General features: G+C 36.9%; 1 protein-coding gene across 2 annotated transcripts; it reads left to right on the plus strand.

Moving 5' to 3' along the window:
- The first annotated feature begins 901 nt into the window (after positions 1 to 901).
- On the plus strand, positions 902 to 14,228 carry CENPW (centromere protein W). 2 transcript variants are annotated; one of them, XM_030853521.2, is made up of 3 exons: positions 902 to 1,189; positions 12,139 to 12,252; positions 14,135 to 14,228. In XM_030853521.2, exons 1-3 carry the CDS (start codon positions 1,064 to 1,066, stop codon positions 14,159 to 14,161), a joined length of 267 nt encoding a protein of 88 aa, XP_030709381.1. In that variant the 5' UTR covers positions 902 to 1,063; the 3' UTR covers positions 14,162 to 14,228. The 2 variants fall into 2 exon arrangements, with proteins under 2 accessions (XP_030709381.1, XP_030709382.1); XM_030853522.2 differs by lacking the exon at positions 14,135 to 14,228 and having other exon boundaries at positions 12,179 to 12,256.
- Positions 14,229 to 17,978: the final 3,750 nt, after the last annotated feature.

The following is a 17,978-nucleotide window of genomic DNA, read 5'->3' on the forward strand; positions in this document are numbered from 1 at the left end:
GTAATGACAAGGCCTAGTGTATGACCACAGATGTAAATGGCTCATAGGATGAAAGATAAGATTATTGGCAGAGAGGAGATCTTGAAAGTGGGAGGCCAGATAGAAGCATCTATGTGGATATTGAAAGCACAACACAACAACTTCTACAGCATTAGTATTAGAGGTAATTACAAATAACGTCACAGTGATATCAGAGTGGTCAGACTAACAGTGTTCCAACATGTCTTGAGTACTTGTTAGAAATGCAAATTCTCAAGTCCCATTGAGACCTACTGAACCAAGAAACCAAGGGGTGGTGCTTCAGGTGATGCACGATGACGTCTGAGAACCACTTACAGGGACAGCACAGAAGATGGAAGAGTTAATTGCTTGGAAAGAAGGATTCAATGAGGTAGCATTTAAACTACAACAGAAGTTACTGCAAGGTTAAATGTAGGGGCCTTAAAATTAAAGGGAGCAGCATTTGTAAAGAAAAGCTTGAATCATGAAAAGACCTCAGATAAGATAACATAAAATTACGTAAAAGTGAAAAACGTTAGCTATTAATATCAGAAAATCATGCCTTGCTAGGAAGCCATTGTTTCTTCAAGAATCCTGATGAAACATCATAGAGTTCTTTCTATTCATCTACTTTTTCTTTCATTGGTATTAGGCTCAGTAGAGAATGAAAGCTGGGACAGTAAGTGTGGCTGCTTTGGCATACCAACATTTTCCACAATTTCCCAACGTCTCTATCGAACACTGGAGAAATTGTTTCAAAGAGCTGGTGCTAAAGGCTAAAGCCGCAATGTTCGCCCGTCTATGACGTCACGGTGCGCCCACCGAGGGTGTGTTCCATCAACAGCCAGGCGCCGCGGGAGGGGCGGGGCTTGAGCGTGCTGACGTCACTACCGGGCGCCAGGCGCGCTCAATTGGCGGCGGATTCAAACGTTCTGGCCTGGTCTCAGGGCCTGTAGAAGCGTCGGAGTTGGGGTTCTCGGTGTCCCCGCGGGCGTGAGCTGCAGTGCGGCGCAGGGAGGACCTAGGAAGCTTAGGCGGCTGGTGCCCGAGCCGGAGGGAGAGGATGGCGCTCTCGACCACAATCTCGCAGAAGAAGCTGATAAAGCGGAAGGCTCCCCGCGGTTTTCTAAAGCGCGTCTTCAAGCAACGGAAGCCTCACCTCCGTCTGGAGACAAATAGCGACCTACTGGTGAGATTTTGTCCCTTCTAGGACTGGAAGTGGGGCGGAGACAGGGGAAATAACCCCCAGCCTTTATTTTGCCGCCCCCAGCCAATCTAGCTTTCAGGCCTACGTTTGAGGTGTTCGCAGCAACACCTGGGCGGGTTTGCCCCGGCCTGGCATATCAGTTAGTATTCCTGATGCTGAGTTGTTTTGGGGCCCTCTGAAATGTAGATATCCTGACCTTTTTTTACAGGAGGCTATTAGCCACATCAATTTAAGGAGAAAACTAACGTTAAGTTCCTGTTTATAGTTTTTCAATATCGCTATTAAGGAGCACAGTCTGGTACTGTGCTTAGTGTAACTTGCAAAGGTTCGAAAGATACATTTTAAAAAAATAGGTTTTGGAATTCAGGCTGGGTTATTTTTATTTAAATATTGTAAAAGGCATTACTGACATGCCTTTCAAAAGTGCCTTTCTCCTTGCCTTCCTTTCTTCCCCTTCTTTTTACGTTGTTAAACAAATATATTGCCCTATTTCCTCTACTTTAGCTTATTTACTAAAGAACCCTGATCCAAAAGTTTATTTGTAAGTAGTATGCTCCCAAATGTGAATTCGTTTTCCTAGACAAATAGAACACCTGTTAGTTTAGTTTTCAAGCCCAACCATTAAAAGTTTATCTGACTCAGTAACTGCAGCATAATGCTCACATGATAAATAACCACAACCAAACCACGGTGTAATATTTCTGTTTTGAAATAAATTAAGAGTTTTTATGTTGAATGCCTGGAATATATATCCCTCTAGCAGAATGAACACTGTTTCCCTAGGTTTAAACCATAGGAGGCACCTCCTGTGGTTTGTTACAAGAGCTCTTTGAGTAAAGGAGACACTACAGGTGGGCACCTAATTTCCCTGAGATCAAGGATAAAGAATTGTGGATAATAGGGATATATGGCATGGAGGGTGGCTTCACAATACATCATTCCATCTCTTCTTAAGCTACATTGTCCCCCTCCCCCCTGCCCCACCTCTTTTCTCTACAGCCTCTGCCAGCTCTCTATTGCCTCCCCTAATTTTAGGGTTTCTATTTTAATAAATTACTATAGAATTGTCTTCACTTTTCCTTTCTCTGAGCCAAAACAACTTTTTTTTTTCTTGGAAAAGTAGCCCTTCTAATATCTCCTGTCCTTTCTTGTTCCTTTTTTAGACCCTATAAGAAAAGACAATATATACTGTTTCATTACCCTCCTTCCCCCCAGGTGGTGATTAAGGTGGCACAAGTGAACTGTATTAAAGTGAAATTGATTTTCAAAAGAATTTTAGGTAATTTATTCTGAAGTTTTCACTGGTGCTGGGGTTCTCTCAATAAATGGAGGGGGGAGGAAATGTACCTGCTCTAGAATCTAGGAGACTACCAGCTCGTGTAGATTGTTGGACAGAAATTTCTCAAGTAGTCAGATTCCTCCCACATCCACACTTGCCTGCCCCAAGTGATCCCTGGACAGGAGGACTCTATTGTGGAGTGGGATCCAGGTGGTACAGGAAAGAAGGGGAGGTGAGATTCTAAGCATTTGCAGTGGTAGGGGAATGGAAGTTCTTTATGCTACCGTCTATTACTAGATTGTATGCTTGTCTTTGGCTTTCATTATTTCTCCTTCACCATCTTGTATATGCCATGCATCACTCTGGTTTCTTTACTTATGGTTTTCTGCTTGCCATTGGTACTTAATTATCTTACTCAGCAGGTGCCCCACATCATCCATAAACTTCTCTACAATTAAGGTAGTCTGTTTTTTTTCCTGAACTTTGATAGCCGTAAGAGTGCACATCATACAGTTTAGCTACTAGGACCCTGACACTATTCTCTAAGTTTTATATGTCAGTGTTGTCTCCCAGTGCGGTATGCAGCTTCTTGAGGCGAAGGGACCACACATATCTCCTTTTGTGTCTTCCATTATCTTTAACACAGAACTAATATACTTTTATGATGTCTTTGCATAAGATATTTCTTCTGTTTGAAGATGTCCTCACTCCACTCCGCTTCTCATACTTCAGTTATTTCAAAATTCAGTTCAAATGCCTATTATTCGGTGAAGCCTTCTTTCATGGTCTTAGAAAGCATCAACCTTACCTTCCAGTATCATCTACTGTCACACATTTGTCTTTAATTAGGTTTCATTCTCCCATGGGACTGGGAACTTTGAATTGGGAACTTATTGTATTCCTGGTGTTTAGCATAATACCTTGAACATTCTGAGTGTACAATTAAAGTTGGGAGTGATGATGACTATATGTGGATTGATATTTCTAACATTTTACTTATAACCTCCTTGTGTTACTTCATATTCTTCTGCACTGGCTTTTTATTGTTGTTTTATTTTATGACTTATTTGATTGTATATCACCAGGGCCAATACTGATGAGTGTACGTTAATCTCACATTGTTCGGCTTTCTTGTGACTCAGTTTTTAGATTTATCACTAAGGAATATTGTGCAAATATCTGGGTACTTACAGTTTATGTAAAACTCAGAAGTGCTGTGAGGAAGTGGGGAGGAAGTCAGGCTGGCCCAGTCTTTTGGTCACCTGAGACTGTCAAATGGATACCTCTTTGTAAATTATCTTTTGGTTTACCTTTCAAGCAAGCTGATTTTTTATTTTTCCAAAGTGTAAGTTCTTGATGGAGTGGCTTTCAGGATTGAATGTCTAGCTTAAACCATAAAATTTGCTTTTGTTCTGACCCTTTTAATTTAAACCTTAGTGCCCTTGAGTGACACCACTCAATTAACTGTTTTATTACAGATAAATAGGTTGTTTAAAAAAAAATTCTGACATTAAAAAAAGTAATATTAATTCAGTATCTATGGTTCATGCCCATGAAGAGTAAAGGACTCAAGCCTCAAAACAGAGTGTGGTTTATTTGGGATTGGCTAAAAAATTTTTTTGCCTAATTTGGGGAGGTATGGATGGATCTTCTGTTCATGCAGTAATAATTGACTACCTACTTCATATTGGGCCATGGACTAAAGGTCACTGGGGATATAATGTCTGGGAAGATAGACATGGTTTAGCCCTTATAGTACATTGAAGAAGACAGGTGAGAAATTGCTGCCTAGTGTATGTAGTATGTGTAGTGATAAGAAGTTCAGGGTGCCATGGATCTATATAACCTTACATATTGGGAGGAATTGGGCTTTTTAGAGAAGTCTGTAAACCAGTAGCATGGCTGTAGGCAAACTTGTATTTGAATACTGAAAGAAGTTCAAAAGACCTAGTATAGAACTGAAAGTTGGGAAAGGTGAGAGATGAAATTAGAAAAGCCTAGTCAAGTGGGGTTTAGTATTAAGGAATTTGGAATTTTTCATGAGGCATCTGGAAGATATTTAGCTTTAGAAGTAGAAAATACAGATTAATGGAGGAAATTGAGCCATGTTATGGAGTACTTTTGTTGCAGAAGGAAATGGTATATCATTGGAAGTTTAAAGAAATTTTGAATGACATGGTATAATGTAAAGAATCAGGATTGGGTGATTTAGCTCAGAGTTCTTGTGAGAATTAAATAAGACAGTGCATCAAAAAAGTACCAAAAGAATATCTTCTTCCATAGGTTCTTTATCATGTTAAATTTAAATCCCCAAATTCCTCTGCTTGCCCCAAATATCACTAAAATATTCTTAAACATCTATAACAATCCACTAAAGATTTCTGCATAATAATTTAAAGCACCAAATTTATTAGTTATTAAACATTTGGTGAACTGTTGGGGAGAGTTAAGTATTGTGTGTTTTTCTTTAATTTTATTTTTTTATACAGCAAGTTCTTATTAGCTATCAGTTTTATACATATTAGTGTATATATATCAATCCCAATCTCCCAATTCATCCCCGCCCCCGCTTTCCCCCCTTGGTGTCCATACATTTGTTCTCTACATCTGTCTCTATTTCTGCCTTGGAAACTGGTTCATCTGTACTATTTTTCTAGATTCCAAATATATGCGTTAATATACAATATTTGTTCTTCTCTTTCTGACTTACCTCATTCTGTATGACAGTCTCTAGTTCCATCCACGTCTCCACAGATGACCCAGTTTCGTTCCCTTTGATGGCTGGGTAGTATTCCATTGTATATATGTACCACATCTTCTTTATCCATTCGTCTGTTGGTGGCATTTAGGTTGCTTCCATGACCTGTCTGTTTTAAACAGTGCTGCAATGAACATTGGGGTGCATGTGTCTTTTTGAATTATGATTTTCTCTGGGTATATGCCCAGTAGTGAGATTGCTCGGTCATATCGTAATTCTATTTTTAGTTTTTACGAAACCTCCATACTGTTCTCCATAGTGGCTGTATCAATTTGCATTCCCACCAACAATGCAAGAGGGTTCCCTTTTCTTTACACCCTCTCCAACATTTATTGTTTGTAGATTTTCTGATGATGCCCATTCTAACTGGTGTGAGGTGATACCTCATTGTGGTTTTGATTTGCATTTCTCTAATAATTAGTGATGTTGAGCATCTTTTCATGTGCCTCTTGGCCATCTGTTTCTCTTCTTTGGAGAGATGTCTATTTAGGTCTACTGCCCATTTTAAAACTTTTTTTAATTTTTTTGCGGTACGCGGGCCTCTCACTGTTGTGGCCTCTCCCGTTGTGGAGCACAGGTTCCAGACGTGCAGGCTCAGTGGCCATGGCTCGCGGGCCCAGCTGCTCCGTGGCATGTGGGATCTTCCCAGACCGGGGCACGAACCCGTGTCCCCTGCATCGGCAGGCGGACTCTCAACCACTGTGCCACCAGGGAAGCCCTACTGCCCATTTTTTGATTGGGTTGCTGGTTTTTTTAATATTGAGCTGCATGAGCTGTTTATATATTTTGGAGATTAATCCTTTGGCCGTTGATTCGTTTGCAAGTATTTTCTCCCATTCTGAGGGTTGTCTTTTCATCTTGTTTATAGTTTCCTTTGCTGTGCAAAAGCTTTTAAGTTTCATTAGGTCCCAGTTGTTTGTTATTGTTTTGATTTCCATTACTCTAGGAGGTGGGTCAGAAAAGATCTTGCTTTGATTTATGTCAAAGGGTGTTCTTCCTATGGTTTCCTCTAAGAGTTTTTTTCTTTTTTCTTTCCGGTTTGCGGGCCTCTCACTTCTGTGGCCTCTCCCGTTGTGGAGTACAGGCTCCGGACGCGCAGGCTCAGCGGCCATGGCACACGGGCCCATCTGCTCCGCGGCACGTGGGATCTTCCCAGACTGGGGCACAAACCCGTGTCCCCTGCATCGGCAGGCGGACTCTCAACCACTGCGCCACCAGGGAAGCCCTCCTCTAAGAGTTTTATACTGTCTGGTCTTACATTTAGGTCTTTAATCCATTTTGAGTTTACTTTTGTGTATAGTGTTAGGGAGTGTTCTAATTTCATTCTTTTACATGTAGCTGTCCAGTTTTCCCAGCACCACTTATTGAAGAGACTGTTTTTTCTCCATTGTATCTCCTTGCCTCCTTTGTCATAGATTAGTTGACCATAGGTGCGTGGGTTTATCTCTGGGCTTTGTATCCTGTTCCCTTGATCTGTATTTCTCTTTTTGTTTCAGTACCATATTGTCTTGATTACTGTAGCTTTGTAGTATAGTGTGAAGTCAGGGAGTCTAATTCCTCCACCTCCATTTTTTTCCCTCAAGATTGCTGTGGCTATTCGGGCTCTTTTGTGTCTCCATACACATTTTAAGATTCTTTGTTCTAGTTCTGTAAAAAAAAAAAAAAAAAAAGCCATTGGTAATTTGATAAGGATTGCATCGAATCTGTAGATTGCTTTGGGTAGTATAGTCATTTTCACAATATTGATTCTTCCAATCTAAGAACATGGTATATCTCCCCATCTGTTTGTGTCATCTTTGATTTCTTTCATTTGTGTCTTACAGTTTTCTGAGGACAGATTTTTTACCTCCTTAGGTAGCTTTATTCCTAGGTATTTTATTCTTTTTGTTGCAATGGTGACGGGGATTGTTTCCTTAATTTCTCTTTCTGATCTTTTGTTGTTAGTGTATAGGAATGCAAGAGATTTCTGTGCATTAATTTTGTATCCTGCAACTTTACCAAATGCATTGATTAGCTCTAGTAGTTTTCTGGTAGCATCTTTAGGATTCTCTATGTATAGTATCATGTCATCTGCAAACAGTGACAGCTTTACTTCTTCTTTTCCGATTTGGGTTCCTTTTATTTCTTTTTCTTCTCTGATTGCTGTGGTTAAAAATTCCAAAACTATGTTGAATAATTGTGGTGAGAGTGGACAACCTTGTCTTGTTCCTGATCTTAGAGGAAATGGTTTCAGTTTTTCACTGTTGAGAATGATGTTTGCTGTGGGTTTGTCATATATGGCCTTTATGATGTTGAGGTAGGTTCCCTCTATGCCCACTTTCTGGAGAGTGTTTATTATAAATGGATGTTGAATTTCGTCAGAAGCTTTTTCTGCATCTTTTGAGATGATCATATGGTTTTTATTCTTCAATTTGTTAATATGATGTATCACATTGATTTTTTTATTGAAGAATTCTTGCATCTCTGGGATAAATCCCACTTGATCATGGTATATGATCCTTTTAATGTGTTGTTGGATTCTGTTTGCTAGGATTTTTGCATCTATATTCATCAGTGGTATTGGTCTGTAATTTTCCTTTTTTGTCGTATCTTTGTCTGGTTTTGGTATCAGGGTGATGGTGGCCTCGTAGAATGAGTCTGGTAGTCTTCCTTCCTGTGCAGTTTTTTGGAAGAGTTTGAGAAGGATGGGTGTTAGCTCTTCTCTAAATGTTGGTTAGAATTCACCTGTGAAGCCATCTGGTCCTGGACTTTTGTTTGTTGGAAGATATTTAATCACAGTTTCAATTTCATTACTTGTGGTGGGTCTGTTTATATTTTCTGTTTCTTCCTGGTTCAATCTTGGAAGATTATACCTTTCTAAGAATTTGTCCATTTCTTCCATGTTTTCCATTTTATTGGCATAGATTTGCTTGCAGTAGTCTCTTAGGATGCTTTGTATTTCCATGGTGTCCGTTGTAACTTCTTGTTCATTTCTAATTTTACTGATTTGAGTCCTCTCCCTCTTGATGAGTCTGGCTAAAGGTTTATCAATTTTGTTTATCTTCTCAAAGAACCAGCTTTTAGTTTTATTGATCTTTGTTATTGTTTTCTTTGTTTCTATTTCATTTATTTCTGCTCTGATCTTTATAATTTCTTTCCTCCTACTAACTTTGGGTTTTGTTTGTTCTTCTTTCTCTAGTTCCTTTAGGTATAAGGTTAGATTGTTTATTTGAGAATTTTCGTGTTTCCTGAGGTAGGCTTCTATAGCTATAAACTTCCCTCTTAGAACTGCTTTTGCTGCATCCCATAGGTTTTAGATCGTCATCTTTTTGTTGTCATTTGTCTCTAGGTATTTTTTGCTTTCCTCTTTGATTTATTTAGTGACCTGTTGGTTATTTAGTAACATATTGTTTAGTCTCCATGTGTTTGTGTTTTTTATGTTTTTTCCCCTGTAATTGATTTCTAATCTCATAGTGTGGTGGTCGTAAAGGATGCTTGATATGATTTCAATTTTCTTAAATTTGCTGAGGCTTGATTTGTGACCCAAGATGTGATGTATCCTGGAGAATGTTCCATGTGCACTTGAGAAGAAAGTGTAATATGCTGTTTTTGGATGGAATAAATATCAGTTTATTTATTATAAATATGATAAATATTCTTATAAATATCAATTTAATCTGGTTGGTCTGTTGTGTCATTTAAAGCTTGTGTTTCCTTATTAATTTTCTGTCTGGATGATCTGTCCATTGGTGTAGGTGAGGTGTTAAAGTCCCCCACTATTATTGTGTTACTGTCGATTTCCTCTTTTATAGCTGTTAGCAGTTGCCTTATGTATTGAGGTGCTCCTGTGTTGGGTGCATATATATTTATAATTGTTATATCTTCTTGGATTGATCTCTTGATCATTATGTAGTGTCCTTCCTTGTCTCTTGCAACATTCTTTATTTTAAAGTCTGTTTTATCTGAGAATTGCTACTCCAGCTTTCTTTTGATTTCCATTTGCATGTAATACCTTTTTCTGTCACCTCCCTTTCAGTCTGTTTGTGTCTCTAGGTCTGAAGTGGGTCTCTTGTAGACAGTATATATATGGGTCTTGTTTTTGTATCTATTCAGCGAGCCTGTGTCTTTTGGTTGGAGCATTTAATCCATTTATAGTTAAGGTAATTATTGATATGTATGTTCCTATTACCATTTTCTTAATTGTTTTGAGTTTTTTTTTTTTTTTGGTCCTTTTCTTCTCTTGTGTTTCCACTTAGAGAAGCTCCTTTAGCATTTGTTATAGAGCTGGTTTGGTGGTGCTGAATTCTCTTAGCTTTCGCTTTTCTGTAAAGCTTTTAACTTCTCTATCGAATCTGAATGAGATCCTTGCTGGGTAGAGTAATCTTGGTTGTAGCTTTTTCTTTTTCCCTTTCATCACTTTAAATATATTGTGCCACTCTCTTCTGGCTTGTTGAGTTTCTGCTGAGAAATCAGCTGTTAACCTTATGGGAGTTCCCTTGCATATTATTTGTTGTTTTTCCCTTGTTGCCTTTAATAATTTTTCGTTGTCTTTAATTTGTGTCAGTTTGATTACTGTGTGTCTCAGCATGTTTCTTCTTGGGTTTATCCTGCCTGGGAGTCTCTGTGCTTCCTGGATTTGGGTGACTATTTCCTTTTCCATGTTAGGGAAGTTTTCCAGTATAATCTCTTCAAATATTTTCTTGGGTCCTTCCTCTCTCTCTTCTCCTTCTTGAACCCCTATAGTGTGAATGTTGGTGTGTTTAATGTTGTCCCAGAGGTCTCTTAGGCTGTCTTCATTTTTTTTTCTTTATTCTGTTCCATGACATTGAATTCCACCATTCTTTTTCCAGGTCACTTATCTGTTCTTCTGCCTCAGTTATTCTGGTATTTATTCCTTCTAGTGTATTTTTCATTTCAGTTATGGTGTTCATCTCTGTTTGTTTGTTCTTTAATTCTTCTAGGTGTTTGTTCTTTAATTCTTCTAAACCTTTGTTAAACATTTCTTGCATCTTCTCAGTCTTTTCCTTCATTCTTTTTCCGAGGTCCTGGCTCATCTTCACTATCATTATTCTGAATTCTTTTTTGGAAGGTTGCCTATCTCCACTTCATTTAATTGTTTTTCTGGGGTTTTATCTTGTTCCTTCATGTGGTACATAGCCCTCTCCCTTTTCATTTTGTCTCTCTTTCTGTGAATGTGGTTTTCATTCCATAGTCTGCAGGATTTTAGTTTCTTGCTTCTGCCAAGTGTTATGTATTAATTAATTCTCACTGCAAAGAGTGTGTACTATTATATAAATTATCATATAAATTATATGTTAAAGAGACTATCTAATTGGACCTAGATTGGTAGTGAATTCAGGCACATGGCAGAAGCAATGGATAGAGATGTTACCAGTAATTTAAATAAAAGAGCAGTAGATGTGATGCTAGAGGGAGAAATGAGATAGGACTGCAACTCACTTTACATTCTCTGTTGCTTGGGTTCGAGCTCTACTTTGACTGTTTTCAAGCTATATATATATGCATATAGAATGAGTAGCCCTTTTGTGTTAGGGTAGTGAATTTTGAGTAAAATATTTAGCAAAATGTACATATTGAAATAGTGAGGTTAAATAATGATATATGTACATATATATTATGGTATATGTATATGTTTTGCTAATATGTAGAAGTTGTTTCTATAAGAATATGCAAGAAGCTGGCAACCATAGTTTACTGGGGGATGATGTGGAAGAGCGACTTACTTTTGTCAGTCTATCCTTTTGCAGACTTTTTGCTTTGTATTTTGAAATACCTGTTTGTTCACAAGAAGTGGCAAAAATAGTAGAGAATTCCCCTTACCTTTTTTGCAGCTTCCCACAATGCTAATATCTTATATAACTACAGTTCTTTGTGGACTTTGGAATTTTGTATTGTCTGCTTATTTTATGTAGTTTAAGGCTACTTTTTAAGAAATTTTAAGATTATTAATAGTAGATACGATTATTTTGATGTTGGAAGCCAAGTAACTTGACCTTTGTATATAAATGCAATAAAGTTTTAAAATTTCAATTCTTAACATGTTTTTAATTAGATATTTCAAATTAAATATCTGGTTACAAAATCTTTATACCTTGGATTGTAGAATGAGAGATGACTAGCTTTAAATACAATATTTGATATGTTTTTTTAATTTGGGGGAAATTTTAAATTACATTAGAAACTTAAATTTAGTTGGAATGGGTAACAGGAATATTTTTTCTTAATAGAGACCTACCTATGTTTTGATATAATGATCCTTTAGAGTAATGTTATTGTCTATGGCCTTTGGTCAGCTTTACATAGACTTGTTTCATGTATTGTAATAACTAAGTCTCTTTTTATGGAATCTTAAGATGGACATATATTAAAGTGAATTCTGTTACTTTAAATAAAGGTTAATTGATGTAATCGCAGTAGTAAATAGTACAGCATTAAAATTGGGGATATTCTTTTTATTTTTCTTATAAATTTGTTTATTTTTACTTATTTATTATTTTTGGCTGTGTTGGGTCTTCATAGCTGCGCGCGGCTTTCTCTAGTTGCCGCGAGCGGGGGCTACTCTTTGTTGCGGTACGTGGGCTCCTCATTGCGGTGGCTTGTTGCGGAACACGGTCTCTAGAGCACGTGGGCTTCAGTAGATGCAGTGCGTGGGCTCAGTAGTTGTGGCTCGTGGGCTCTAGAGTGCAGGCTCAGTAGTCATGGCTCACAGGCTTTGTTGCTCCGCGGCATGTGGGATCTTCCCAGACCAGGGCTCGAACCCGTGTCCCCTACATTGGCAGGTGGATTCTTAACCACTGTGCCACCAGGGAAGCCTGGGGATATTCTTTTTAGAAGTCATTATTTCAAAACATCAGTGTTTGAGCTTAAAAATCCTTTTGCATTTTCTCTTTAAAGGTGCATCTGAACTGTTTACTCTTTGTTCATCGATTAGCAGAAGAGGCTCGGACAAATGCTTGTGAGAATAAGTGTGGAGTCATTAAAAAGGAGCATGTACTGGCTGCAGCAAAGGTAAGATCTGAATTTCTTTTCTTGAGCACAGTTGCCTTAAAACACCACCTAGTTCGTCACCTCTGCCTGGTTTAGATTCCTTATTCAGTTTTGTTGACTGAGTTGATGCTTGGCTTTTCACGGGTTTTAATTACAGAGTTATGGTTTTTTTTATTATGTATATTATGGATTTCTGATGGAAAGATTCATGGCCATTGCCTTATTGCCATTTAGGGGAAAATAAGTGTTTGACTGCTAATCTGTAGGATATGTAGTAGCCTATATATAGCTGAGAAGGTGTATTACCTTGAAATTTATCAAAATTTTCTTCTTGATCATTTTAAGTTTACCTAATGATTTTTCTACATTTGTTTTGAGATTTGAGTGACTTCTGAATCATATTGCTTATATAAGCAGAGAAGATTGCTTCTTACTGATATTTCTGTATAATGTAATAGTATGATGTCTTTTCCATATATGTTCCCAAGATTTTTTCCATATGTTCCAGAGTTTTTTCCATATATGTTCCCAAGATTATTTTCACTTGATGTTAATAGATGCCCCAATATAAAAGGCTTCTGGGGTCAGATAAGTTTATATAACCTAACATACTATACCTCCTTGAATAGTCATAATGTTACGTATAGAGAGCTTGTTTCTGTAAGAATATGCAAGAAATTGGCACATGGTTGACTGGAGGATGATGTGTGAGAGAGACTTATTTTTGACAGTTAACCTCTTTATAGGCTTTTTTTGTTTAACATTTAATATTTTTGAAATAATTATAGACTCACAGAAGGTGCAAAAATAGTGTAGAGTTCCACTGTACCTTTTATCCAACTTCCCACAACGGTAACGTCTTTATATAACTATAGATATGTAAAGTTATGAAAGTTTATGAGAAATATACCAGTAATTTGTTGAACTCTGTTTAATTTAGTATTTTGTAAATTTGGGTGTATAATATACTTAGAATTTTGTAAATTCATTTGAGTACATTGCAGTCCCTATACTAACTTCTTGTAGAACAGAGAAGTACTGGCCTAGGGTATAAACCTATTTGGTGACTTCTGTGGAAGCCTAGAAATGGGCATGCCGTGGCATTTTTTAAGGGGCTTTAAATTCTCTTACAACTATAAACATTTCAACAAGTTTCTGTACTATTAAAGTTGATATAAGTGCTTTCTGCAGGTAAAGCAAGGCTTAAGAACTTGAAGAGTGTATGTGTGTGTCTTAAATTTAGGGTTGGTTTGTTTTTATTAATGAATTTATATGTGTACTTACCTAAAAGTAGGTAAGTTCTTTACAATATTTTTGGATATATTCTGGTCTCTAATGTTCCTTGTCTTTTACAACTTAAGATCTCATTTTGTTTAAAATGAGATTAAAAATTATCTTAAAAATTATCTACCTAACAAGCTTTTCAGCTTGAGATGACTAGTCTTGGTCTCTGATATAATTCCAGCCTAAATACAAGAAATTTGGTGTTGCAGTGGATTTGTATTGCTTTATAGTTGTTAAATGCCTGATTCATAATAGGATTTTCAAGTTTTGGAACATTCCTTAACTCCCCGAATTGCTAAATTGTCTATAAACCTCAAGTTGGGAGCCATTAATCTGTACACTTTTGGCACAGTTGAAGAAATTAACATCTAGAAGTGACTATTATAAAACCAGATTTTGAGAATCTAGGCATGTTTCACATTCTTTGAGAGAATTACACTATTTTAGAGAAGTCTAAAACCGTTTATAAGGCAAAAGATTCCCTAATCACATTCCAAATTGGGTTTTATAAATTCAGAGACTTGCATACTATACACATAGGACTTTTCAACTTTTTTTGAGGAATTGTGTTTTATTTGGCATAGGTATAATATGAATCTTCATTTTCTCCCCCTCACAGGTAATTCTAAAGAAGAGCAGAGGTTAGAAGTCAAAGAACACATTTTTGAAAATTATAAGATGTATTATTTTAGGTGGTAACAGATCGTGAAAGCACTTTTTATATAGCAGTTAATATTGTGTATTAAAATATTGGCTTGCTGAAGGATGTGTGTGTTTGTATGTTTTTTACTGGTATTGAAATGTCTCAAGTATACACATAGAACTATATAAGCTTTGTATTTGAGGAATTGTTTCATTTTAATGGCCTTTAGTTCATTCTACTTCCCTTTTTGTTGGTATTGCAGATGTTTTACATATCAAAAAAAGGAATCTTAGTGTGTGAAGTAGCTTGAAGAGATGTATTTCTTAGAATTAAGTTTATAAGTATTTAGATTTAGCCACAGTTAACTATGGAATCAATTTAATCTCTGAAGGAAGACAATGTGCAGTCAAATCTAGGTGTATTTTAAATATTTTAACTTTAATGCCTTTGCATAAGCAATGCAGTCTACATTTATTTAGACCAATAGTGTAATAATATAATTTCTCAACTGTAAACACCAGCAGGGTGTTTTCAAAAACCTATTTCCCTCCAAAACCAAAAAAAAAATACAGAGCAAATTGATGTATTTTCTTCAAGTCACACAGATTTAGTAGATGGGTATTTGTTTCCCCCCAAGAAATTTTTTAGAAATTTATCGCATATCATTTAATAGTTGTGTTTTTAACTTTTTATTTCGAAATAATTATAGATTGCAACTTGAAGTTGCAAAAGTAGTACAGAGAGGTCCACATGTACTCTATATCCAGTTTTCTCCCAGTGCCTACATCTTAAATAATTACAGTACAATATCAAAACCAGGAATTTGACTTGGTACAGTGTGTGTATAATTCTGTACCATTTTAGTACATTTGGAGATCTGTGTAACCACCACTACAGTCAAGATACAGAATTATTTAATCATCGCAGACTTCTCCATCATGCTATTCTTTTATAAATTACACCCAGCTCCCCACGTCCACTGCACACACAACAGTCCCCTTCCTATTTCCACCATCCCTAAGCCATGGCAACCACTAAACTATTCTCCATGTCTATAATTTTGCCATTGTGATGCAATCATACAGGTTATGACTTTTGGGAATTTGCTTTTTTCACTCAGCATAACTCTCTTGATCCTCCAAGTTGTTGCATGTAGCAATTTGTTCCTTTTCATTACTGAGTCGTCATATTCCATGGTATTTATGTACCACAGTTCATACAGCTATTTACTCATTGAGGGATATTTTGATTATTTCTAGTTTTTGGCTATCACAAATAAAGCTGTTGTGAACAGTTGTGTACCAGTTTTTATACAAAACAGTTTTCATTTCTCTGGGATAAATGCCTAGGAATGTGATTGCTGGGTTTAATGGTAAGTATGTGTTTAGTTTTTCAAAAAGAAATGGCCAAAGTATTTTGCAGAGTGGCTGTACCATTTTGTATTCCCATTAGCAGTTTGTGAGAGTCATTTTTTCCTCCTTCTCATGAACATTTGGTATTATTTTTTATTTTAGCTGTTCTGCTATGAATGTCTAATCATGGTTTTTAATTTACATTTCCCTAATGGCTAATGATGTTGCACATAATTTCATATGTTCGTCATCTATTTTTTCTCTTTAATAAAATGTTTCTTCATTTCTTTTGCCCATTTTCTGTTTTTCTAATGTTGAATTTTGAGAGTTTTCTAGGTATAGGTCTTTGGTCAGACATGTGGTTTGCAAATATTTTCTTCTATTCTGTAGCTTGCCTTTTATCCTTTAACAGTATCTTTCGAAGGTCAATGATTTTCACTTTTGATGAGGTCCAGTTTATTTTTTATTTATTTATTTTCATGCTGTTGGTGTCATGTTTAAGAACTCTTCACCAAGCCCTACATCTTATAGATTTTCTCGTGTATTATTATTTTTCAAACTTACCCTTTTTTGTTGTTATTGCAGTTTTCTTTTTAACATCTTTATTGAAGTATAATTGCTTAAAATGTTGTGTTAGTTGCTGCTGTATAACAAAGTGAATCAGCTATATGTATACATATATCCCCATATCCCCTCCCTCTTGTGTCTCCCTCCCCCCATCCCTATCCCACCCCTCTAGGTGGTCACAAAGCACTGAGCTGATTTCCCTGTGCTATGCGGCTGCTTCCCATTAGCTATCTGTTTTACATTTGGTAGTGTATATATGTCACTGCCACTCTCTCACTTTGTCTCAGCTTACCATTCCCCGTCCTCGTGTCATCAGGTCCATTCTCTATATCTGCATCTTTATTCCTGTCCTGCCCCTAGGTTCTTCAGAACCATTTCTTTTTCTGATTCCATATATATGTGTTAGCATATGGTATTTGTTTTTCTTTTCCTGACTTACTTCACTCTGTATGACAGACTCTAAATCCATCCACCTCATGACAAATAACTCAGTTTCGTTTCTTTTTATGGCTGAGTAATATTCCACTGTATATATGTGCCATGTCTTCTTCATCCATTCATCTGTCAGTGGACACTTAGGTTGCTTCCATGTCATGGCTATTGTAAATAGTGCTGCAATGAACATTGTGGTACATGACTCTTTTTGAATTATGGTTTTCTCAGGTATTTGCCCAGTAGTGGGATTGCTGGTTCATAGGATAGTTGTATTTTTAGTTTTTTAAGGAACCTCCATACTGTTCTCCATAGTGGCTGTATCAATTTACATTCCCACCAACAGTGCAAGAGGGTTCCTTTTTCTCCACACCCTCTCCAGCATTTATTGTTTGTAGATTTTTTGATGATGGCCATTCTGACCCTTGTGAAGTGATACCTCATTGTGGTTTTGATTTGCATTTCTCTAATGATTAGTGATGTTGAGCATCCTTTCAGGTGTTTGTTGGCAATCTGTATATCTTCTTTGGAGAAATGTCTGTTTAGGTCTTCTGCCAGTTTTTGGATGGGGTTTTTTTTTTTTTTTGATATTGAGCTGCATGAGCTGCTTGTATATCTTGGAGATTAATCCTTTGTCACTTGCTTCATTTGCAAATATTTTCTCCCATTCTGAGGGTTGTCTTTTCATCTTGTTAATGGTTTCCTTTGCTGTGCAAAAGCTTTTAAGTTTCATTAGGTCCCATTTGTTTATTTTTGTCTTTATTTCCATTTCTCTAGGAGGTGGTTCAAAAAGGATCTTGCTGTGATTTATGTCATAGAGTGTTCTGCCTATGTTTTCCTCTAAGAGTTTTATAGTGTCTGGCCTTACATTTAGGTCTTTAATCCATTTTGAGTTTATTTTTGTGTATGGTGTTAGGGAGTGTTCTAATTTCATTCTTTTACATGTAGCTGTCCAGTTTTCCCAGCACCACTTATTGAAGAGGCTGTCTTTTCTCCATTGTATATTCTTCCCTCCTTTATCAAAGGTAAGGTGACCATATGTGTGTGGGTTTATCTCTGGGCTTTCTATCCTGTTTCATTGATCTATATTTCTGTTTTTGTGCCAGTACCATACTGTCTTGATTACTGTAGCTTTGTAGTATAGCCTGAAGTCTGGGAGCCTGATTCCTCCAGCTCCGTTTTTCTTTCTTAAGATTGCTTTGGCTATTCGGGGTCTTCTGTGTTTCCATACAAATTGTGAAATTTTTTGTTCTAGTTCTGTGAAAAATGCCATTGGTAGTTTGATAGGGATTGCACTGAACCTGTAGATTGCTTTGGGTAGTACAGTCATTTTCACGATGTTGATTCTTCCAATTCAAGAACATAGTATATCTCTCCCTCTGTTTGTATCACCTTTAATTTCTTTCATCAGTGTCTTATAGTTTTCTGCATACAGGTCTTTTTTCTCCTTAGGTGTGTTTATTCCTAGG

Source organism: Globicephala melas, chromosome 14 (genome assembly GCF_963455315.2).
Source record: "Globicephala melas chromosome 14, mGloMel1.2, whole genome shotgun sequence".
NCBI classification, from domain to species: Eukaryota; Metazoa; Chordata; class Mammalia; order Artiodactyla; family Delphinidae; genus Globicephala; species Globicephala melas.

Coding starts and splice junctions, on each gene's coding strand:
- CENPW (XM_030853521.2), top strand. CDS start 1,064: ATGGCGCTCTCGACCACAATCTCGCAGAAGAAGCTGATAAAGCGGAAG. Junction 1,190..12,138: donor AGACAAATAGCGACCTACTG/GTGAGATTTTGT, acceptor TTCTCTTTAAAG/GTGCATCTGAACTGTTTACT. Junction 12,253..14,134: donor ATGTACTGGCTGCAGCAAAG/GTAAGATCTGAA, acceptor TCCCCCTCACAG/GTAATTCTAAAGAAGAGCAG.